Genomic DNA, 24,212 nt, shown 5'->3' with positions numbered 1-24,212 from the left:
TGAAGTTTAAATATTCTGTTTAAATATTTCACACACAGATTCAGACTTTATTGATTCATGATTACAACGAAGCAGGCAGTACAAATAAGAACAAAACATTTAGGACAACAAGGATACATTTAGGATTCCTGCTGCCCTTTTTGCTCACACAGCCTTGTAAGTCATATAATACCGGATTCATTGCACAGCGTTGACGATCTGTCACCCATGAACCATCACTGCTAACCCAACTCATGAGGAAGATCAAAAGAAAGTGCGTATCGTGCGTATCGACGGGGGAACTCCCACTGCATTCAACTGCAGCTAATGTATGACTCTTCTCTGGTGGTCCGGGCAGCAGAGAGCTCATTAAAGAAGAGCTGGATTAGAACGGAGAGACATGGGGCGTCCTTCATGAAACAAACCTACACACAGATTTCATTTTAACTTGTGTGTACGCAGGGGCAGGGCCAGAAGGGGGACACGGGGTAATACAGTAACGTGATCTATTTAAATTAGCTGGATGCATGGTTAAACCTCTTTAGCTCTTACCGGTGTATCTCCGTGTGTACTTCGTTCACAGCAATCCCACCAATCGGTCTCAAAACGTCCCATTTAGAGAGGAAATGCCGTAAACATATTCTTTGTAAATCTTTACAATCATTCACTGAAAGAACCAAGTAGGCCTGCCTTTTGGCACTATCCAAATTTTCTTGCATTTTAACCATGTAGCTCGAAAAAAACATGTAGCCTAATATCTGTCCTGGAGCTTAATTAAAATTCCTTTAAAGGCCTCATGAAGTGAAAAATGCATTTTCCCAATGTTAAGCCTGTGTCCCTATGATAACTGTTCATTTATCTATTGCCAAATATTTTTTAAATAAAATACAATTTTGAGTATTTGTAGATTATACTCACGGTCTGTTCTCTTCCTGTGAAACAGTTTCAAAAGTTTGATAACTCATGCTACACTCAGAAAAATGGACCTTGACGAGATTGTTTTGTTTCCAAAATGGTTTGTGCTTCCATAATACAAAAATGGTCTGTTGACTTACTTGATATCAGATGATAGGACATGGCATAACATTAGTCACTATTTTTGGCACACTGGAATACACAGATATAATTTCAGTCAAGACCACTTTGTCAAAATAGGTTCATTCATCTGCAACTTGTATTTGGCGGTATGGTTCTGTTCTGGGGCCTTCCAACACTTCCACATGCATACGTGGAAAGCCTTAAGCAGGGAGAGCAGCAGTTTAGGATCCCCCAAGGGTACAGAACAGAGCAGCATCAATGACAGAGACACGACACTGATTAAGTCAGACAACATCAATTCAAAAGGAGGAGCTGGGGTGGAAGTGGTTGCAAGCGCTAGCAGAGATGCAGCAAGGTAGGCTGGGAAAAGCAGTTTGAATAGAGCGCGCTATTTGGAAATCCAATCAAAAGAGGGAATCAGCTGAGCCATCAGCTGGTGTGCTGGCTTAGGAACTGTCAGCTATCAGGTGAGATAATAGCCGAGCTTGACTCCATGACCTGCCAGAACTTATGCTATGCTTCATTTGAGTTGCTAAAGTTCTGACTGTGGTGCCTGGTATTTGCAGTGGAAGGTTCTCCGGTGCTGCAGGTGTGAGTGACTCCATGATCAGTGTCCAGTTCCTGTGTCCTGTACGCTGCCTGACAGCTGACAGATGTTTTCGGTTGCTAATTTTATATATAACACTGCTATTTTCACTTCCAAACATATGATAGCTGCACAGGAATGTCAGCCTACTGCTAGACTCGCATTGCCAGACCTTCCTCCACAGCGCTGTGGAGGAAGGTCTGGCTAGTCCACACAGCTTTCCGTGATGGGAGAAAAACGTGCTCTGGTTTATTGGCATTTATTTAAACAAATCACAATCATCATGGGTGGAGCCACGGCGCCGCTGCAAAATAGTCTCAGGAAGGAACTTGTTTTGGTGGAACATGTGTACGTTCAAAAGTAGTTTTAGTCGTGCAACAGAAAACACAGATTAGACAGTTAGTCTAGCTAGCTGTCTGGATTTACTCTGCAGAGATCTGAGGAGCAGTTAACCAACCGCTGAAAAGAGGTGCATCCGGGTGGAATTTCCAGCTGCACTGGAGCAATCCCAGAAGTGGAACGTCGTGGATGTGGACTAGCCAACTGCTAAATATCCACCCATCCAAATAGTTTATCTTGGTCAGCGTTGTTTCAAAAGCTGGCATGGAATGCAAAGTTAAAATCTTATTTTAGTTTTGATGAAATTGTAACTGCTTGTGTTCACATATTTAACATTTAACTTCCTTTAGTTAAACAAAAATAAATTAAAAACAGAGTTTTGTAGTTTTTTCTAAGTAAGGCATAAAAAAATCTTTTTGGTACCAATAATGAAACTTGGACTATTGTTTATTGGCAATAAAATTAAATACAATGCAATAATCAATACTATTTAGTGCTAATCTCGAAGGTTTGAGCATAGGCCCTGAGAATTTAGCACACCTACTGAAAGTAACTGAGGTGTCAGAGCTACACTCAGAATCATGGCCATGTAGTGAGGATGAGATCAGTTTTCCAGTGGTTTATTTTTGCACTTCACAGAGTCGGGTTACTCACAAGAGACAAAATAAGATAAGAAAAAAGAATGATCAAAATTAAAGCAGCAGAGTCCAATATACATGCATCTTGACTTTTAGTACCTACTGCATTATGGATAAATAAAAACCCTTGATCCTACATCAAGTTCAAGTTCAAGTTCATTTATTTATATAGCACATTTAAACAGCCGCTAGACAGACCAAAGTGCTTTACAGAGCAAGCATATAAGAAAATAAAACCAGCAAGACAACGCATAAAACACAAAATAAAAAACAGCAAAGCTAAGAGCAACCTTAAAACACAGACTCAAGTATAAAAAAGAAGAACCAACCTAAAAAGGAGATCGATATGCTAATGAGAATAAATAGGTTTTTACCAACGACATTTCCCATAATACCAATTGTATTTATTTTTAAATTACACCCTCTAAACCTGGTGAATCTCCATGTCTTTCAAACTCTTTGTTTGTAACACAGACTTTCTGTTAAAGGTCCCATATTGTAAAAAGTGACTTTTTATTATAAAGCAGGTGGAGGTGCTCCATAAACACTGTGAAAGTATCAAAACGCTCAATCCACAGATAAATGCACAGAGCCTGAAACTTTGACTTTAAACAGACTTTGGATGGTTGTGGTGTCACAACTATACTATACATAGGGAGAAAGTGCCGTTACAGTTATTCCCCGGCTGCTGCTCCAGCTATTGGAACCCAACCCGACCCGTGACTAGTAAACTGATTCAAGTGTCTTCAAGTGTAAATTGGGTGGCGTTCCCCTTCAAATTGTGTTGCGTGTTCTCTGTGTAGTTTGATCTGTAGACACCTTCCTTTCAGATCTGCAGCCAGAAGTAGATCTCATGGAGAAATATTGAAGGCTCATGTAACGACACAGCTAATGATTCACACACTATTTATGTCTCCAATAGAATTTTCTAGAAAGCGCTGGAGAGTCTCATTACTGTGCATTTCAATAAGCTCCAACTGCATGCAGGTTTGAGGTTAAAGAGCCCCTATTATGCTTTTTTGAATTGTTCCCGTCTCTCACAGACAGCACTTTTTCTCAACTGCCTGAAACGCCTCCCCCACATTCCTGTTTGAAATACCTCAGTTAGTGATGTCACTGATTGAGAACGCCGGCCCAGTTTTTCATATGTGCTGCCCATAGGTGCTGCATTGAGCAAGCACAGCCTGCCCAGTGGCACAATGGAGTGGGCCAGCTGACCAATCAGAGAAGACTGGGCATTTCAGCAAGGCAGGCCAAGAGCTCAGCAAGAGTTTTTCAGACAGAGAAGCAGCAGCAATGGGCAGTATGAGAAACATAGTGTGTTTTTTGAACATCAAAGCATGTAAACCTATTCTAGTAGACCCCAAGTGCAAGACTCTTTAAAGTGCTGGCTAAATTCTATAATCAGTGCTGTGAGCACAGTCACATATTTTTCTCATTTTCACGGAAATCTTGGCTTTTGTAAAACTGGAGTTCCTGCAGAGCTGTGTGCAACATTCCCACCTCACAACTAACTATTTCATGTGTTGAACAACCCACCCTTGCAAGCTTTTGTTTAATGTGTTCAGTGTTCAGATGGCCAGGGAGATACAAAACTACACCACAAACTCAAAAAAGAAGGTCTGACAACCACTCAGGCTTTTCAGTTTCAGATCTCACAGGGTAGAACCACTCCAGTGAACATCTGAGTGGATTACATGTGAGTATTGAAATAAGATTGGGCTGCACTTGGCCCCGCGGGCCTTGGTTTTGACACCCGTAGCATAGAGTATATTACACCAAAGACATTAAGATGTAATGTTGTAATGTGAATAAACTTTTTGATATGTAGAATATATAGGCACATTTATGGATTTTACTGTATAATGTTGCTCAATAATACTATAAACAATTGCTGCAGACTACGCCTCTATATCTGAACAAGAATAGTATATCTTAGACTTGATTTTTACATACATGTGATTAAAGCTATTTAATTATCAAGCCACCCTGGTAAATGTAAATGGACTGTATTTATACATTCATACACTTTGGCCGATGCTGCCATACAACGTGCCACCTTCTCATCAGATAAACATTCACACACAGTTACACTCCTATGGCGCAGCTCGGCAATTCAGGGTTCAGTGTCTTGCCCAAGCACACTTCTAAATGGAAGTGGCTAAGGATTGAACCACCAGCCTTTCGATTGGCGATCGCTCTACCACCTGAGCCACAGCCGCCCCAGGTGACCTAGGGTCCCTGGTTTGAGTCTGGCTGGGAAACCTTTGTTGGATGTCATTCCCCATCTACTTAATGTTCAATTGTATTTATTTGATTACACCAGTGTTGACGCTGTTGTATCAACCCTTCATTTAAAAGGGTCTCTCTCTGCTGTCTCTTCCTTGTTGTCCTTAATGGAAAGTAATAGGTAAGAGACTGTGGAAAATCTTGCGGGATGATTTTTATATATACAGTAGCCCTCGCATACAGGAGATGACAGCTTGGTATTAACAAAGCTTAATTTGGCTAAGTGACTCATTGCTAAAGTGTTTCACCTCTAACTTGTCCGACAGTCGAGGTTTCAGGGCATCTGCCCAGGGAACTCCTGGTGACCTATTGAGTAACACAGGGGCAGCTTGTTTTCCTGTGACATGCAAACTGAAATATTAGCAATGAAATCAATTTAAAATAAATACATTTTAAATCAAATGTTTATGATCCTACCAAAATGTTGTAGGCTAATGCAACATGTGTGTTAATGAGTGAAAAGAAATAATAGTACTAATGGATTCTTAAAAGAGATGAAATACGATGATACAAGATGGTTAAAATAACTGTTTTTTTTACCAATCAGTGGCCTAGCTGTCAATCAACTATAAGCAAAAATATGGGAAGAGGATTAGGGCCACATGTGAAAAAATTATTTGAGTTCTGAGTTTAGTTTTTTAAAGTCACAATACTAAGTTTAAAGTCAGAATTGTGACTTTTCTGACTTTTTTCTCAATTAATAAAAAAGAAAACTTTTTTCTCAGAATAATGACTTTAAACTCAGAACTCAAATACATTTTTATTATTATATTATTATTCCATTTTGGCTCCTACAATTTTGTTAAATCAATTTTGCCATGGCTATGCTATATCATCTGCTAACTAAGCCAGGTGGAAAGATTTACTTTGTTCTCTAAATCCTACATCCAAGAAACATAAGAGATACAAAACTGCTCACGAAAAAATGTCTTCCTCCCTCCTTCCTGTCTGTCCCCATGTGCATGCTGCAGCTGCTGAAGGCTCTAACCCCCGAGGAAAACACCCTCTGCCAGCACGGCCTCTACTTCCAGGACGGTCAGCGGCGGGTCGACTACATCCTCACCTACCATGTGAAGAAGCTGGCCGGGGGCCGCTCCGGCCGACAGTCATCGCACGTGCTCACTGAAAATGCTGTCGCCCGCAGCCTACGCCGGGGCCCCCAGAGCTTTGGCGAACATTTCCGACTTCACCAAGCACAAAGGGCGAGAAACTCATCGTCCCTGCCATCATCACCGGTGGCCGACGTGGAGCTGGGCTGTCCCGGAGAGACCTTCAATGGTCAGGAGGATCACAAGATGTTCAGGAGGAAGGAGTTTGAGGGGAAACTGAGAGACATGGGGCTGGAGCTGGAGAAAGATGAGGATGTGAGTTTACATATTTATCCATTTATTCTTTCCAGACACACTCTCAACTCCACCTAAAATCTATTTCTGATAGTATTTGGAAACTACTGCATGAAAGACATTCCATTTGCAAAGGTCACAAAGTTAATTAACACAGTGTAGCAAAGTAGGAAACACTGACCTTGTTTACATGCAAACACATTCTGGTTTTCCCCCTATTCTGAAAAAGACAATATTCCAACTAAGCTGTTTACATGGCTAATAAAAGAATATTCCACCAATATTCCTGTTAACATGCAGCCTTGCAAAATAGGATATTAGGATATAAGTTTTCCACTTGTTCGACCGTGCGAACAAAGCCTCCCTCTTTCATTCCTTCAACGACGTTCTTGGTCAGTGTTGCAATGTTTGCTCATATTCAAAAATCTATTGATATTTAAGTCTTTTCATAATGTTTTAAAGGGTAACTACTGTTTTTTTCTACCTGGACCCTATTTTCCTATGTTATATTTTTGTGTCTAAGTGACTGAACAACAGTCTGACATTGGTCCAGTATTAAGCAAGCTACAATGTAAGTTAATAGGGCAATTGTGCAGCTTGTATTTACGTTGACAAAAGTGCTCGTTTTGCCGCTGACAGACTCAGATTAATATTCTAAGTGTCTGACAACATTATGGAAAGGATTTCTAAGGAGGTTGACCTTTCTGTTAAAGAGTAAACATCCGCAAAAATGCGTTCGCTAAACCCACCAGACTCCATGTAAATAAACAGTAATTTTAGTATGGTGAAATACACTTCATTCAAAGTTGACAGAAACTAAATAAAACTATGAAAAGCCGTTATGGGTCATCTTTCCACTTTTCCAACCATCACAATTCTAGTTTTGGTTGAATTCAACATATAGTTTACCGATTTACATGTGAAATTATGTTGGCTCTACATGCTAAGTATTGTTTTTTTAAATAGAGTCTGGAGGGTTTAGCGCTAGCAACCTTAGAGCTGTTTCTGGTTAAACAGAAAGATCTCAAAGAGGTTTTAAAAATGCCTATCTCTGTAGGGATCCTTTCCATAATGAAAGAAAAAAAAAACAGTGGACCAAATTGACGATGCACATTTGCCCAGTGGGGTTACATTGCAGCCCGGTCTGTGGCTGCCGGTTACAGCGTTCACGCTTAATACTGGACCAGACAGTAAAAAAATAGTACTTGCCCTAGGTAGGTGTGTTTCTTTTTCCAACCAGAGATGTGGTCTTTTGGACATGCATCTCTACCGCAGCCTTAAGCCATAAACAGGCAAGAGGCCTAAACCAGCCTGTAAACTGCAGTAAAAACCCAGATTGAGATGCATATTCCGAATGCACATGTCCAAAGAATGCTTCTTAAATCGCAATAACACCAGCATATCCCACATGTCCTAATCATAAAATGCTATAATCGACAAAAGGCCTTATTTGGGATATCCAACTGGAATATGCTGTTTACATGACCCGTATCTAATTAGGAATATTGTCATATTTGGAATAATAGTGGTGTGCATGTAGCTAAACATAATCACTGTTGCAGAGTAACTCCACACAGGATTTTCGAAGGAGGAAAAAGCTAAGTTGCACTGGCCTCTTGGGGTTGAAGTCTCTTGTACCCAGCTGTGATGTTGGGTGTTGTGGTCTGTTGTACGTGTGACCACACCCAGCTGTGATGTAGCATGTTCTCACCACTTTGACTGGCAGTGCAAGCCAAATGATTACACTATGCGAAGGTACTTTTAACCTCAGATGACTAAAAGCTCAGCTAAAGACTGACATAGCAGAACAGCGACAAAAGGCCCTGTATGGATATGATATCAAGGAGCAAATCAGATGTAAGCTAATCAGAGAAAGGATAATAAAGTAGAAAAGATAAAAGGGAAAATAGAAAAAAAGAAGAAAGTGGGGTTGTGCATCATAGGTCACAATGCATACAGTTTAAAAAGTCATTTTCCATGACACTGGAATTATACACTGCTATTTCAGGCCAATTTGGGTCCCATCCAGACTTCCTGTGTTTAGATGTTTTTTGTAGAGCTCTCCTCTCCTTTTCCCTCTCCTCTCTTGTTTCCTCTCCTCTTCCATCCTCTCTTGTTTCCTCTACTGCTCTCATCTCTCCTCCTACTGCACTCTCTCCTCTTTCTTTCCTCTTGTTTCAGCAACAACAACCGCGTATGTATTGAGGAAGTGGATCAGAAGATTAATCGTAGAATGTTGGAAAATGTTACCAAAGGATCCACTGGTACTTAACTACTTGTGAAGATGTTTTATTATAAGTAGCCTTTTTACTAGTAACAACATTTTTAGACAAGTTTGGATGTGTCCTTCAACAATTAAAGAGGCAGCCAATTTTTATAAAACTATTTGCAGGGTTGCAGCTGGGATATATCTGTGTATCAGGCATGTAAAAGTGTAAACTGATATTCTGCCTATGTATAAGGTGTCCTGATGCCAACATATAAATAGAAAATATGGCTCTCCACAGCAGTGAATTGCAATGGCTGACCTGAGTTTGCAAGTACCACATAGAAGGGCTTGATTCCTTTTTTCCTGAAACTGAACAAGGACAAACACACACACACACACACGTGTGAGCAACTCTTCTTTGATATTTTGGTGACCATCAGTGGTAGCACAAACTACGCTGAGCCCTGTGTAATGCTTAGAGAGGCTGAGTACGTTATTATTAGGAGGTATACAAAATCAGCCGGTTGATACAAATTTCAGAGATGTCCAATCACATCAGCTCTTCTCATCCCATTTAATAGGTGAAACGTGGAGGTCTCTGGATAACATTTTCACACCAATAACCAGGGTCGGACCAGGGTTATCTGACCCTTGATCAACCCTTCTTTTGTCAAGTCAAACCAAGCCAGTCAACACGGGTTGAACCCTGGTCCAACACAGTCTCACTCGCAGTGCATCAAAAACCGACGCTTGGTCCAGTGCCTTTGGTGTTAGTTCCTGCCACAAAAAGTCTCCTTTAGTGTTTCAGTCTGATGCAGGGGGCTTTTAAGTAATTCCAATGCAATCCAATCCATGGCAATATTTAACGCTCTGGCTACCCCTTTGGGGTCATTTTTCAACGTGCATGGTCGGGACCCTTTGTCTCACTTGACAGGACTTGATGCTAAGCTCCTGGCATTTGTGGAATTGTGGCTTTATCTGGTCACAGATAATCGACATTTCTGAACTGAGACCTGACTTGAGACCATCGTCACTCTTTCCAACCAGCAGATGCATTTAAATTGGCATCAAAAATAACTTTAAATGTGGAAAAAGCAGGAACACCTGTAAATTAGTCTGCATTTATCCATACATTAATATGGGTGATCCTTATAGTATCTGTTGTCTGCAGCTGCTTATATTTATTATACTATATACTTGTACTGTAAAAAAAAACTTCTCCTTCAGGTCATTAAATCCCTGCAGCTTTCTGAAGGCAGCAGGACGCATGTTGATACATCTGCTACCATTAGGCATGGCCGTCCACTTTGTTTACTCAAATTAACTTATATGCAGATGACACCAGGCTGCTACTAAATAACCACACACACCTTTACACACATCAGACTCGTTGGTTTTAACTCTGTATTCTAACTCTATTTTGGAACAAACACTGCTGTGTCACATTTTGCAATATGATGTGACAATTTGTCTACAACATAAAGTAGAATTAAGACTGCTGAATGACGACCACCTACCCGGCCCAAAAGCTCTTGTGTACCACCACTGATTTTCAGTCTCCCCAGGCATGATGTTCTGTGCTGTCTTTAATTTAAATATTGCAAATGATGTGGCTCTGACAATGTTTGCAGTAAATGTGGCCCAAAAGGAAATTTGACTGTAGAACTTTATCCAGTCATGGTACAGATCCAAATTAAAGTAAGGGGGTTCTGACTTACCTGCTTTGTGTTCAGGCGACGCAGATAAGAGGGCTTCATACAGCTGTTAGCCAGAACCTCACTGCACACCACACACTGTGGCTTTGGGCAATCTGCATCGCCAGTCCAAGTGAAGCCCAGACCCAAATAATATTCATCATATTTCCTTTGTTTTCTTCCATTCTGATGCTCACTCTCGTTGCCTCTTTTCCCTACTTGCCTGGATGATGAGCATATGTCCTCTTGATTTGCCTGTGCTCTCCGGTGCAGGTCTTTCCAACCTAATGCATCTCTCCATTTCTCTCGCCTCAGATTCCTCAGTCTCTCTGTTTCTCGCTCCTCTTTCATGACTTATAACTTTAGATGTTCCACCTGACAGTTTCCCTGTTGTTAGCCAGTTGTGTATATTTGCGTAAAAAACTATTTCAGCTAGTAGGCTAGCTAGTAGGCCTATATAGGTAACGTTAAAGCTAGTAATGTTACGCTACACGTATGTTACCTAAAGACAGGCTGACTGGCAGGAACTGAAGTGCATTTTGGGTACATTTATTAAAATTTATAAAGCAAAGTTTTCAATTTTAGGTTTTTATTTCATGAAAACTACCACTAAAAAGTATTGGTGTAGTTATTACACCATTAAATTTTTCCTCTCGCGCACCCCCTAGAGGCACCTCAAGCACCCCAAGGGGTGTGCGCACCACACTTTGGGAATCACTGGCCTAGAGGGTTGTACACAGTGTACGTGTGTGAAGGGGTTTTTGCTTGCCCCACCTGGTATGTCATTTTCTTGACATTCAACATTCTAGTCAAAGTTTCTGTTTTGTATTCCTAATGACATCAAAAAATCTGAGTTGTATACAACTGTCATATTTGTTTGTTGTATGTCTCTTAGACCAAGATTGCAGGGGTGGGCTTTGTGAAGATTCACGCTCCCTGGAACATTCTTTGTCGAGAGGCCGAGTTAATGAAACTAAAGATGCCCACCAAGAAGGTAAGACTCACTGTCTCCGTCTTTTGCTCTAGGTAAAGAATGAAGAAGCCAATTTTCTTCTAATGCTATTTGAGTAACCCAACTTTGTTACTGTCTGTGTATGTGTGCAATGTTAAAAGAACCTGTTTCAAATTGCATTGTTGCTGTGAACAACTGGAGCTTTGCTGATCGCAGTGACTGTCCAGTAAATTAGAGCAAGCCATTGTTTTCACAGTCAATTCTGTTCAAAAATGACAGTGATACACTTATACTGTACACATCCATTAAGTGGGCCTATAAACGGTGGCACTGAGATTCAAAACACAACATTTAATAAAAACACAATAACAAAATGGAAAGAATATTACAGAAAGCAGCCATCATGCCCCTATGAAATTCCTGCCCTGGTGAGCAGTGACGTTCATATACAGTATAGGAATCGCCTGAATACATATTTTACTTTGGTTATTTTGGTGAAAACCATAATAAGTTGCTGTTACCTAACCTCCACAAGCATGCCGTTAAGCCGAGTAGAGATAATCTGTGTGTGTGTGTGTGTGTGTGTGTGTGTGTGTGTGTGTGTGTGTGTGTGTGTGTGTGTGTGTGTGTGATGTTGTGATTTCTAGGTGTATGAAGTCAAGCAATTGAGTGGTGTTGTGGAGAAGATCAGCTCCCTGGTCAGTAAAGTTGTCGAACCTCTCCACCCTCATGTTGACGAGCATCAACCCAAGAACTTCAAACACCTGTCACACACTTTCTCCAGGGAAAAACAACACCTGTAAGTGCACCGTTTACACTTTGATAGAAAAAGGTTGGACCTAACATAGCCTAACATGAGTGTACCAGCCACACAACAGTAAAGAGGCCCCCTGCAATGAAGGTTTTGTCCAAAGAAACCATATAATCCACCTGCAAAGGGTGAAATGCACCTCTAACTGCACTGCCAATCAAACAGCATCTCTGTACTCCTGTTCTATTTGCGCATATTTAAATGACGTAACATGCATACACTTGGAGCAAAATTGGCACTTTTTATGCAAATGAGTAGCACTGCAAAAACATATACAGGTTCGGTAGAAACCTGGATTTTCATATTAAAGGTCTACCAGATATGTCCATTGAACTGCTGGAAGATGTTTAGTTGGAACATGACAGAACATGTTTATTTCCTTTGGCTGTATCTTAACAGTGATCCAAAACTGGCTGACTGGAAGCACAACTTAGGTTATTTTCAAACATGTGTTACTGTACTAATACTGTGGTATACACAACATTAAGATGTCTGAACTTTAACAGACAGTAACAAGTATGTGTGCATTTGTGTATTTAATTAACAGGTTTGACCTCTCAGATAAAGATGACTTCTTTGACAGCAGAACCAGGAGTTCAATAGTAAGTCCACAGAAGTTTTCTACCAGGGATTGATGAATAGACAGTCCTTCCCCGAACTGTCAACTCTCAGAACCATTATTTGCGTAATTTCTGAATGAAAACCACCAGGAATTTGGTTAAGGTTAAATTTTACTATTGCAGAGAAGAGCAATATTCCAATGAATATTTTCTTCAGAAGCATGGTAAATAAAGTTAAGTTCTTCTGCTTTTTATTTTCCTTTCAGGTTTTTGAAATACTAAAAAGAACAAAATGCAAGGCCAAGTACAGCATGGGTAAGTCTGGATCTCTATCACAGGCCACCAGGCCTCCTTTGGTAGAGTTTTATGCTCAGTGTCTTGTTCTTCCAGTAGAATTTGGAGATGATTGAATCTAACGATTGGACCAGGTGAGGGAGGGTTAAGTTGAAATAATTGAAAATAGTGTATTTAATTTAGGCCAAAGCTGTGCTATAGTTAATGGCCCCCAACCTCGCTATCTTTAAGTCGTTGGTAAAAACCTACCTATTTTCATTAGCATACTGATTTCCTATTTGAGTTGTCCTTTTGTATATCTGAATCAGTGTTTTAAGGTTGCTCTTAGCCTTGTTGTTTATACTATGTGTTTTATGCTCTGTTTTGCTGGTTTTATTTTTTTTTATGCTAGCTCTGTAAAGCACTTTGGTCTGTCTAGCGGCTGTTTAAATGTGCCATTTATTGTTTGGAGTAGTGGAGTGAAGTTGAGTTTGAACAGTTCTGACAGCCCGGGGAAATACTGTATTAATGCCTAAATAAGTGATGTGACGTGCATAAAGGGATAGAAGGTGTATGGGCTGGTTCATACCAGCTGTAGCTAGACTGTAAAAATTATCAGTGTGGTTCTACTTAAAAATGTAAGTTCAATTGCTGCCTTAAAAATGTGAGTAAAACCAACATTAAGAATAGTGCTGTTTCAACCCACAAAGTTAGATTATAGAATATGTTTAATTAATGATCATTTATTGTTTGAACTTGATACTGTGATTTAAAACAACTAACAATACTACATTGTCCACTCAAGGAAACTTGCTTCCTCTTGTCAAGAAAAAATACAATTGTATGCTATTTCAACTCACGAAGGTAAGTTAGAGAAGATGTTTAATTAATAATAATTTATTGTTAGAACTTGATACTGTGAGTTAAAACAACCATCTATTTTACATTGTATATTCAAGGAAACTTGCTTCCTTTTGTTAAACAAACATACAGTTTTACACCATTTCAACTAACTGTATTCATACCAATTGTCTTTTCAAGTTAGGTGTACTCATGTTTTTAAGGCAGCAATTGAACTTATACTTTCAACTTAAGCAGACTGTTTTTACTAAAAGATCACACACTGTAATACATTTCATGGTAGTTTAACTTGGAAATGCAAGTTCACCTGCTGCCTTGAAAATCAAAGTTCACTCAACTTGAAGACTGCCTTTGTTTCAACTTAGAAATTAAAGATAATAAAGTTGTTATTTTAGTTGATTTAACTTTTTATTACTTGGTTTAACTTCATACTTTAAGTTAAAACAAATAACTTACTTTCTTTAATAATGCAAGAAACCGTCCTTGCCTATTATAACAGACATACTTTTCTGCTTTATTACAACTCACAGTTCAAAGTTATAATACCATAACCACATTTATAGCAGACATAACGTGGGTGCTTGGGTGCAGCCGCCCCAGGGCCCCGTGCGAAATAGGGGTCCCTCTAAAGCCGCTGATCTTGCGTCACTTGGGCTAGTGAAGTGACACACTGCAGATTAATGGCTGAAGGAAGCCTATTACTGCTCAAAGTCTAATGCTGCAATACTCCAGCTCTTCTTATCAAACATAACAGTCACTTAACTCATGGTTACAAATGTAAACCAGCACAACAAAGACAATTACCAGGCAACAAAACACTACATTCTAAGCACACGTTTAATAAACGGAATTCATAAAGTTACATTTGTATTTCGAACAAACTGCAAACTTTTCAGCAAATTTTAAAACAAACTCTATTTACCGCCTTGCATAATGGGAATTGACCAGCCAATGAACCAATTGCACCTGACTGCAGTACGTAGATTGGGGTTGGGCTAAATGTGGGCGGAGCTAAACGTTTGACTTTTGAAAGTACTTTTCAAGTACATTTCAATTTGAGAAGAGTGAAATGCCAAATTCACAATTCACAAGCCTTAGACAGGTACTCCCTCCTCCCACTAGTGCTTTCTTGTTTGCCACAACACGTGTTATATTTTAATAGAAATTTGCATAGGCTACATCACTTATCTGCGGTGTATAATTAATTTATTGTGTCCATGCTTTAACTATGCCGTGAAGACAGGTTATTTTAAACTCAAAAGGCAACTCTTTTTTGTTCCAACACACACACACTTTTTTTCAACTGATCACTTACATACCCAAGTTCAATCAACACATACATATCTGATAAAAAAAATTAAATAGTCGACCCAATGAATAAATGCAAGTTTAACTTTTAAAAACTCATAAATTGTATTAGCTTGTTCAGTTAAAAATAAGAAATAAGTGGACATAACTAAATGGGTCTGTACTTTTTTACAGTGTACGTAGTGGAAGAATGGAAGAGTAATTCCGGTAATTAGAGTAGTCTGTAATATTCGAATATAATTCAATAAATTTACTTACCAATATATCATCCGTGTAGAGACAGTGGTTGGATTCCTTTTATGTAGATGTTGTCGAGAGTTTGAAAATAGTGAATATGTAGCGAGAGAGTAGGCCTCTATAAGGGGCTATTTAGGACATATATCAAGGATGCATGCACATACTCCACTTTTACCTCACACACACACATAAACACACACACACACGCACGCGCACGTTATTGGTGTGCGAGCTACAAAGTTGTCTGACTGCGAGCTAAAATATAGTGTGTGCAGTCTGTATTTCAAAGTGTCCTTGGACGAGACATTGAACCCCTGATGCTGCCCCATCAGTGTCTGTAAGTTGCTTTAGATAAAAGTGTGCTCGAGTACATGAGAGAGGGTGAGTGTGCGCACCATTGTGGCTGTCGTAAGTAAAGAAAAATGTGACACAGGGGTCACATTTACTGAGCTAGGGTATGAAGCACATTACAGTTTTTCTTGATTGCTTTGACCTGCTTAAAGAACTGGGATCTACTCGGTTTTCATCATCACTGTCTCAGCAGAGCAGAAGACACGTATTGCAAACGTGTTAACCCTTTCTCATTGGATTGACACATCTTCCCACCCTTTTGCAGAACACGGATGTCATTCAAGCAGTCCAAACTCCGTTGTTTTAGCTATGCTAACCAAACAGAAACCATAAGTTCTTAACTATTTGAAACTACCTACATCAGTATGAAATCACTGAAGCACCTGTTTGACATTCCTTCACACAAATCTTCAATTAGCAATCAGTCTGCAGGCCTTAAAAGGTGCAATGGCTATTTCTTATACTCTACAGTAATATATGTTTATATTTTACTGTTATAGATTTTTGTTCTTAATTTCTTATACTCTAATAGATTCTATTTTGGTTTACATGTATTTTGTGTAATATTTACAGTATTTCTGTTTTCAGCCACAGTTTGAAAAAAGAATCAATGGAATCAATAAAATTTGCATCAAAGCATTTCTGATTCTGGATCCAAGGAGGCAAATTTGACAACAAATTGCTCTGGCATGAAAGCTACATACAGTAATAGGCTACAATGACAAGCAATGGTGCACTGATTCGAGTGATGTATTTTGTTGTCCACTGTGTAATGGTTGATTGGAAGAGCTCATACACTTTTGCAAGTTGTGTTGTTTGAAGGCAAAATTTGCTTTTGTTGCATATTTTAAACGTTTTGGCACGTTTAGAGCCTTTTGCAAACAAAATGTTTCATTTTGACCATGAGAGCCACTGTTTCGGCCTGTGTGTTAACTGTTTTGAAAAATGTGGAGTTTGAGTTGACTGCTGCATCAAAGCAATCAAGAAAAACTGTAACACCTGCATCTGTGTTTGTTTTCTCTCGGCAGGTATCACCAGTCTCCTGGGAAGTGGTATCTATACAGCGGCATATCCTCTTCACGATGTGAGTAATGTAGTACTAACCCTGGCAATAATAGCTTATTAGTACTACTATTATTAGTACTATTATCCAAATTATGTTTATATGCTAGTGTTTTGGAGCCCATGTAATCAGTCACATTTTTGTAATCACTAGGAGATGAGGTGAAAAGACGCCAGCACTAGAAAACTACTGTAGAGCCACCTTTTCTTTAAACTAGTCTTGTCTCGTCTCTTCTTTTCGTAGTCTTTAAACCCATCTCAGTCAGTGTTCATTGTAACTAGCTTCAGTGTTTGTCTTTCCTTTTTCAGGGAGACATTAATCAGGAGAGCTTCAATGACAGAAAGGTGAGAGAGTTTTTCTAAACGTATCAAAGCCGGTAACAGACATGTTGTTTTATGTTTTGCATTCGCATGTACAGCTTTGCGCATGTAGAGTCCACATACAGTTGACATACACACACTAGGACCACAAAATCTGTCAACACTTCAATTTTGGAGCACAAACAGAAAATTAGGTCAGCTTAAACATCCTGTGTGTCAGTCCGTGTGATGTTTTTTCTCTCTTCCTATGTAACCCATGTGTAACATGTATGGAATCCACACAAAAGTAGCCTCTGTTTTTTCTCTTTTGTGAAAAACTAATCCCAACTCAAAAGTCTACTTACTGGCTTTTCCTGAGCTAGAACTCTACCCAACCATTGTATTAAAGACAAATATGGCAGTAGAAAGGCTAAAAGCATGATCAAATTGTACAAACACTTTAACAAAATACTGTTGAATGTCTTCCTTAGCTTTTGAATGATGAGTGGGCAAACTACAGTGTCTTCTACAAGTACCAGCCCATCGGACTTGTGCGGTAAGGACATATCTCTTTAGGTATATCATTTACTGCCAATCTTGTATGTTAACAACTCTGATCATCCTACTATTCTGCCAAGGCATTTTTTTAAGGAATGTCATTCTAGCTTATTGATTTGTACATATTCAACTTGTGCTTGTATCATATTTTTTATTATGACCATAATTATCAGTGAGAATATTTTACTTAGAACTACCTTAGACTACCAAAAGCATTCACTGATTTTTTGTGATGTCACAGCTAAATTAGTCAGAGGTAAGCACGATTTTTCTATGTTTTACTTTTGCAACAATACAAACAATTATGAGCACAGTTGTAACATAAACCTTTTATCTACATATTTGTTTTGCGAATTATGGCCATCCTGCATATCACGCTTTCCCATCAAGTGTTGGCTGTGTGCATCAAATGAACGTTAAGGGGCCATTTACAGATACAGACTCCAAAGCTAGGAGTGTGCTTCAGTTTGTTATAAATGGGACCTGGAGTTTCAGTCCAGTGCTGCATGCTGAGCTACAGAGATCTAAAATGTGCTCATCAACACTACAGGGAAAAGTTGAGAAAAGCCTAACATTTGCTAACTTTGTCCCTTTGACACAATGCAAGCAGCAACAAGGAAATGGTTGAGCTAGTAAAGTAGGAATCACTTCTAGTGCATATACAGACCGCAATACTGATCTGTCTTGCCAGCGTGGGCTCCATCGTTTCATCAACAAGTACCACATTAAAAACAGGCTGCAAACAAAGCTATTCTGCACTTGGAAAAGTGTACAAGAAATTAATAATCAGACTGCCTAATTTGTATGTGTGAACGCTGTGTTCATAAGATGCAAATAAGCCCTTCAACAATTTGAATATAAGACTCGGTTTGTCTGTGTGTCAGCAGGATTTTGGAAAAGCTACTGGCTCGATTTTCATTAAACCTAGTGGAAGGGTGTATAGTAGCATGGGCCAAGCAAGAACCCATTTAAGTGAATCCGAATCACAGGGTGGATACACAAACATTTCACGGGCATTAGTAACCAGTGGCGTTGGTAGGTGGGGCTACGGCTCTATAAGTAGCTCTGTATATTTTGGCCATCTCCATCATGCTAACTTTTGCAGCTGCGACTCAGGATGCCGCAGACAAGAGTTAAGTCTCCAACGACCATAACGACTGTCGTTAGAACAGCCATGAGCCCTAACAAACAAAACGGTATTGATTATTTTGACAGGAGGTTTAATAGAGGAAAGCGGTTAAATAGCTGGGTTTCCCTACCTTTCAGTGAGATCTGAAGAAGCCCTCGGATGGGAGACCAAATGTCTTTGGAGCACCACTCACCAAGTCTAGTTGCCTTTGAGTTTAACAAATCCTTGTACACCAGTACTTTAAACAACATGCACCCAACAATGCAGCCCCCTGTGCTGTTTAAACGCAGTGCTGTTTTCATTATGAATCTGTGCTTACATTTTACTTTAAAGGTCCCATGACATGGTGCTCTTTGGATGCTTTTATATAGGCCTTAGTGGTCCCCTAATACTGTATCTGAAGTCTCTTTTATATAGACCTTAGTGGTCCCCTAATAATCTGAAGTCTCTTTCCCGAAATTCAGCCTTGGTTCAGAATTACAGCCACTAGAGCCAGTCCCCCAATGAGCTTTCCTTAGGATGTGCCATTTCTGTGTTTGTAGCTATTGAGGAGGAGAGAGAGGGATGGGGGGGCAACGTAGAGGGTGGGGATGTGGCCTTGACTAACTGCCACTTTGCTCGTTTGAAAGCCATGATGTCTCTCTCTCTCATGGGTGGGCCAAATTCTCTGGGCGAGCAAAGCAGAGAAAGTGGAGGTAACCTTTCCCTTTATGATGTCATAAAGGGAAGATTCCAGATTGGCCCATCTGAGCTTTCATTTTCTCAAAGGCAGAGCAGGATACCCAGGGCTCGGTTTACACCTATCGCCATTTCTAGCCACTGGGGGACCATAGGCAGGCTGGGGGAACTCATATTAATGTTAAAAAACCTCAACTACTGAAATTTTCATGCCATGGGACCTTTAAGATTTGATAACCCTGGTCAAGCAAATCAGTACAGTTCAGATTACCTTGCCCTACCAATATGAATACCAACATGGTAATTTTGTCTGAGAAATCTAAATGATTTGTGTCTTTTTGTGGGTTTAGGAAGTATTTTGGCGAGAAGATTGGTCTGTACTTTGCCTGGTTGGGTCTGTATACCCAGATGCTGATTCCTGCCTCTGTCGTGGGAGTCATTGTGTTTCTGTATGGATGTGCAACAGTCGATGACAACATACCAAGGTAAACACACACACAAACACACACACACACACACACACACACACACACCTTTGTGAGCAATTTGATTGTCAGCCTAACTTCTTTAACCAATTATTTAGTGCTGCTGTTTGTCTTGCTGAAGCTAATTTGACATGTCTTGCTTTTGGGCATCAATCTTAGTTAGTGATAGTTATGGCAATATTGTACTCTACAATCCCAGAGATCTGAGGATCTGCAGATAAATCCTTTATGACATCCAGAGACATCACAAGAAGGGTTAGATAGTTGTAAAAAAAACCTCTTAATATAACAGCTTAAAGGAACAGCTTCACATTGTGGTAAATGTACTTTCTTGCTGAGAGTGAGTTGAAAAGATGGCTTTCAATCTCACGTCTGTGAGTTTAGCGCCGCCTAAGACGATTGTGATTGGTTTAAAGAAATGCAAACTGTTTTTTTTTTCTCCTGTCCCAGAATGTATGTGTAGTGTAGCCAGACCTTACTCCTAAGCGCTGTGGGGATAGGTCTGGCAATGCGAGAATAATGCTTTACTGACCACTTACAGCGCATCCTTATACTTTTCTTATACTTACTGCCATGAAAGCCAATGCGAGACTAATGGCACCCTAACATAGGCTCCTCAAACACAGACGCTCACCTAAATCTTGTTGTTTTGCAAGTCCAGTGTGTGTGGCCCTCTAGCCTAAGTTCTGCTGACTTCCAAAGAAGACAGTCCCGGAACACAACATTCCCTTATCGTGCAGCTGCCTAGACTCCGTCAATCTCTAGAGACACACAAAAATTCATACTTGAACACAGGACAGGTTTAATGATGGAGTATGGCCGAATAGATGTTCTCGTCCCATGACCTGTGACCCGGGAGTGACCTGATGTTACCTAATTCTCCCCCGTACTCTTGTTAAACTACAATTGTTTCTAAGAGTTGCTATGCAGGTTTAAAATATAAAATGTCACTGTGATCGTAGCCTTAACATGCTGTCGGAAAATTAGACTCTGTACGTAGACAGCACAGACATGAGATTGATCAAAATCAAATAAGAGTAATTTCCAAAAGGTTAGACCATTCTTTTAGGTAAATCAGTGTTTTCCTTAAGTCTGTAGAAGATGTGGCAAGGGCTTTAGGGGTCCTCCATCAAGAAAATTTTGTTTCACATAATTTCAGACCATTATTATTACTACCATATCTGTGTCTGAAACGTTGGGAAAGCTAGAGCACATAATAAAGAAATAACGCTCAAAAAGCTTAAAGACAAAACTTGCTAAAGAAGTCCACTGGGGACCAGTAAATAAAATATTAGGACTCAATAATGAGTTGCTAATGTAACGTGTAATGTAGTTAGAACTAAAACAAATCAAAGTGGATGGAGAAATGAGAGAGGATGAATAAAATAGAGACAGAGACAAAGGAAGAGGTTTTGATGAATAAGTTGGAAACCAGGGCTTCCTCTCCTACCTCAACCTGCTTCTCATCATCCACAGGATATTATGACACATGCTGCCGGCACACACTCAATGCAGACACACACCACACACGCTCAGTGCAAGTGTTAATGTCAGAGTCTCACCCGGACTCCGAACCACACAGTAAGACAAACCAGACCCCCTGTCTGTCTGTTTCACAATAGGCCCATTGTGTTCATTCATTGTGTGACTGCTTATTATAATTGAATCAAGCTGAAACACATGATGTCGTAGGCCATGCCATTTTCGCGAAAGACTTTCTTCTTCTTTTCATCAATGTGCAAAATCATGTGCATGCCAGCGTAAATAGCGAGGGGCTAAGAGAGAGACAGGCTGGAGAAAACGACAGAAAGTGTCCAAAGTTTGGAATCCGTTCAAACGTAATTAAAACGAAAACTCTGTACCGTGTGTCTACTGCAAAATCAAACTAGCTTACCACAATATTATCATTATTAATATTACACAATATTAGCACAACGTCAGTGCTTCAGCATCTCAACAGAAAACATGGAGTCTAACTTATAGCATAAGTGTAACAGAGCTGTGTGACATTATAATCAAATATAAATGAAAATAGGTTGAGTATAACTAATATTTACATATAGGCCTATATACAGATCAGTCTCAGGTTGAAACTTGTAGTTCTGAAAGTTAAGTTGCACAACTTAATGTAATGTTTATGTATGTTTTAATGTATGCCTTAGTTTGAGGTTGATATGATTTGAAAAAAAATAATCTTTAAAAACAATGTAATATGGCACTTAAATGCACTCTTTTTTTTGAGAAATAAAAGCCAAATGCTTGATCATTTTACAGCCACGTCATTTTCGTTATGCATTATTTGTTTTGGTTGTTTAAAAACGCAAACAAAAATGATCTGATTAATCGATCGATAAAGTGCTAGATTAATCGATTACAAAAAGAATCGATAGCTGCAGCCCTATTTGTGTGCATGTAAACATACTCAGTGTCTTCATGGAATGTAGTGTCCACTCTAGCCAAATGGGTCATAGTCCAGAGTACAGAGATACACCTTCTCATTCAATGTGTTTTCTTTATTTTCATGACTATTTACATTGTAGATTTTTACTGAAGGCATCAAAACTATGAATGAACACATATGGAATTATGTACTTAACAAAAAAGTGTGTTTGATTTTCAAATATCTCTAATGAAGTTGAGATGTATTCTAAGAAGTAGCCTAAAGAAGTATATAAACTGTTAGGCTATAAGAAAGTTTTGAGCCCTCTGAACAGTTATTTTGACCTCTTTTGGGGTGTGGGTTGTCTTATATATTTTTTTGAGGGGGACAAATCTACCTCTTCTAAATACTGGGGGGGGGGGGACACATCCCAAGCATCCTTACTGAAATCTACACCTATGCTTGTGTACATGGGTGGTGGGGCGGGGCTTGATGTGTGTGTGTCTGTTGTTTTCCAGCATGGAGATCTGCCACCCAAAGAACAACATCACCATGTGTCCTCTGTGTGACAAAGTGTGCAGCTACTGGAAACTTAGTACCGCCTGTGCAACCGCCAGGGCCAGCCACCTGTTCGACAACCCTGCTACTGTTTTTTTCTCTATATTCATGGCTCTGTGGGGTGAGGGAACACACATCAGCTGGCGCAAAAATGCATACATACAATCACTGTCCACTTTATGAGGTTAAACTTTGTGGTCAAAATGGCCTTCTTCATTTTGCTGAGATGTCACGGGCGGATTTTCCCACACAGGGAATATTCAGTCGTGAACTGGGTGGTTCCTAAGGTAACCTGTGATAAAAAAAAATAGTTATGCTAAAATCTTGGGATCACTTGAGCCCCTTTCACACATGCACCGCAACTCTAAACTTATCTCGACATTATCCAGAGGAGCTGTATGTGAAAACACATATGTCTGAACCAGTTGGACCGGACAATAAACGGTCTTTTGTGGTTTGGCTTAAAACTCCGGTCCCCATGAGTAGTACCGTTGGGGACAGTAACACCCGTTTCCTGGGTGAAAGTCTTGTGGGACATGAACACCGCTCCCCGGCTTGAAAGCCCTGTGTTTTAGGACCCAAACATCCACTGTGATCTCCTTCCATTACATTGCTTTACTTTTCATAGCCATATGTACGAATGGCTCATGACAACAGCCTGACCTATGACTACTTACCACATTACCCAATGCACCTGGTGACCCAAGTGCCAGAGATTTAAAGTTGAAGCATGATGAAAAGTGTAACTTTTTATGTTTAAAACCAATATAAATTCTGCTTTTTATTCACTTGTTTAATTGTGAGCCTGAATTAAATGAACTCAAACTTGTAATACATTTGAGTGTCTGAGCGCCTCTGCGTATTTGTCTAATTATATTCTGGTTCATAGCTGCCATGTTCATGGAGCATTGGAAGAGGAGGCAGATGAGACTGAACCATGAATGGGACCTGACTGGATTTGAAGATGAGGAGGTGAGTGGTGCCCAGATAACATGACTAGAAAGGAAGAGGTGAGCTACACCTGTGTGAAGAACCCCATCAGCTGTAATATACCATATAGGTATATTTTGATACATGTCATACAAGCTAGTGCAAATTTAAAGCTGGTTCATTTAAATAAGATTTAAGTACTAAAAACAACCACAATACACAATGTCCCAGCCAGGTTTCTAACAAATGAGAGAATGTACATTCTCATAATAATTAGTTCTTTTTAGGTTTTCAAAATATTTATACTGCTTTCACTTTTAGGCATTTTCATCAAAAGGGAGTTTTTTTCTTGTTTAAATTAATGAGCATATCACCATTAATAATAGTTAGTTGCGGAATATGAAATCAGATGTGATCTGGGGCATGTGTCAGCTTTTCAAGATAAAAAAATACGTTAATAGATTTTGTGCAAATTGGTCAACTTCTCCTGTAATGTTTTCTAAAATGTATACACATGTGGCCATAACCTCTGTACCAAATCTGGTCTGCTGTTACTGTTATGGTCGCTGTAGTCTCGCTTTGCCAGTCCTTCCTCCTCCACAGCGTTGTGGAAGAAGGTCTGCTAGTCCACACAACATTCTAGGATGGGAGAAAAACATGCTCT

At 39.6% G+C, this 24,212-nt stretch overlaps 1 protein-coding gene across 2 annotated transcripts in view; it reads left to right on the top strand.

Moving 5' to 3' along the window:
• The window catches only part of LOC120564331 (anoctamin-1-like), a 49,019-nt gene that overhangs the window by 1,339 nt on the left and 23,468 nt on the right, over positions 1–24,212 (top strand). For both annotated transcript variants that reach the window (XM_039809183.1, XM_039809182.1), the window contains exons 2-12: positions 5,841–6,233; positions 11,011–11,109; positions 11,715–11,866; positions 12,426–12,480; positions 12,705–12,753; positions 16,497–16,552; positions 16,840–16,875; positions 17,322–17,386; positions 19,546–19,680; positions 22,579–22,739; positions 23,508–23,590. In XM_039809183.1, the coding sequence (XP_039665117.1) occupies positions 5,841–6,233; positions 11,011–11,109; positions 11,715–11,866; positions 12,426–12,480; positions 12,705–12,753; positions 16,497–16,552; positions 16,840–16,875; positions 17,322–17,386; positions 19,546–19,680; positions 22,579–22,739; positions 23,508–23,590 (1,284 nt within the window). The remainder of the gene's footprint in view (positions 1–5,840; positions 6,234–11,010; positions 11,110–11,714; positions 11,867–12,425; positions 12,481–12,704; positions 12,754–16,496; positions 16,553–16,839; positions 16,876–17,321; positions 17,387–19,545; positions 19,681–22,578; positions 22,740–23,507; positions 23,591–24,212) is intronic.

The sequence above is a fragment of the Perca fluviatilis genome, chromosome 8, assembly GCF_010015445.1.
Source record: "Perca fluviatilis chromosome 8, GENO_Pfluv_1.0, whole genome shotgun sequence".
Taxonomy (NCBI): Eukaryota; Metazoa; Chordata; class Actinopteri; order Perciformes; family Percidae; genus Perca; species Perca fluviatilis.
The sequence above is the reverse complement of the archived record's forward strand: the minus strand, read 5'-3'. Positions and strand labels throughout refer to the sequence as shown.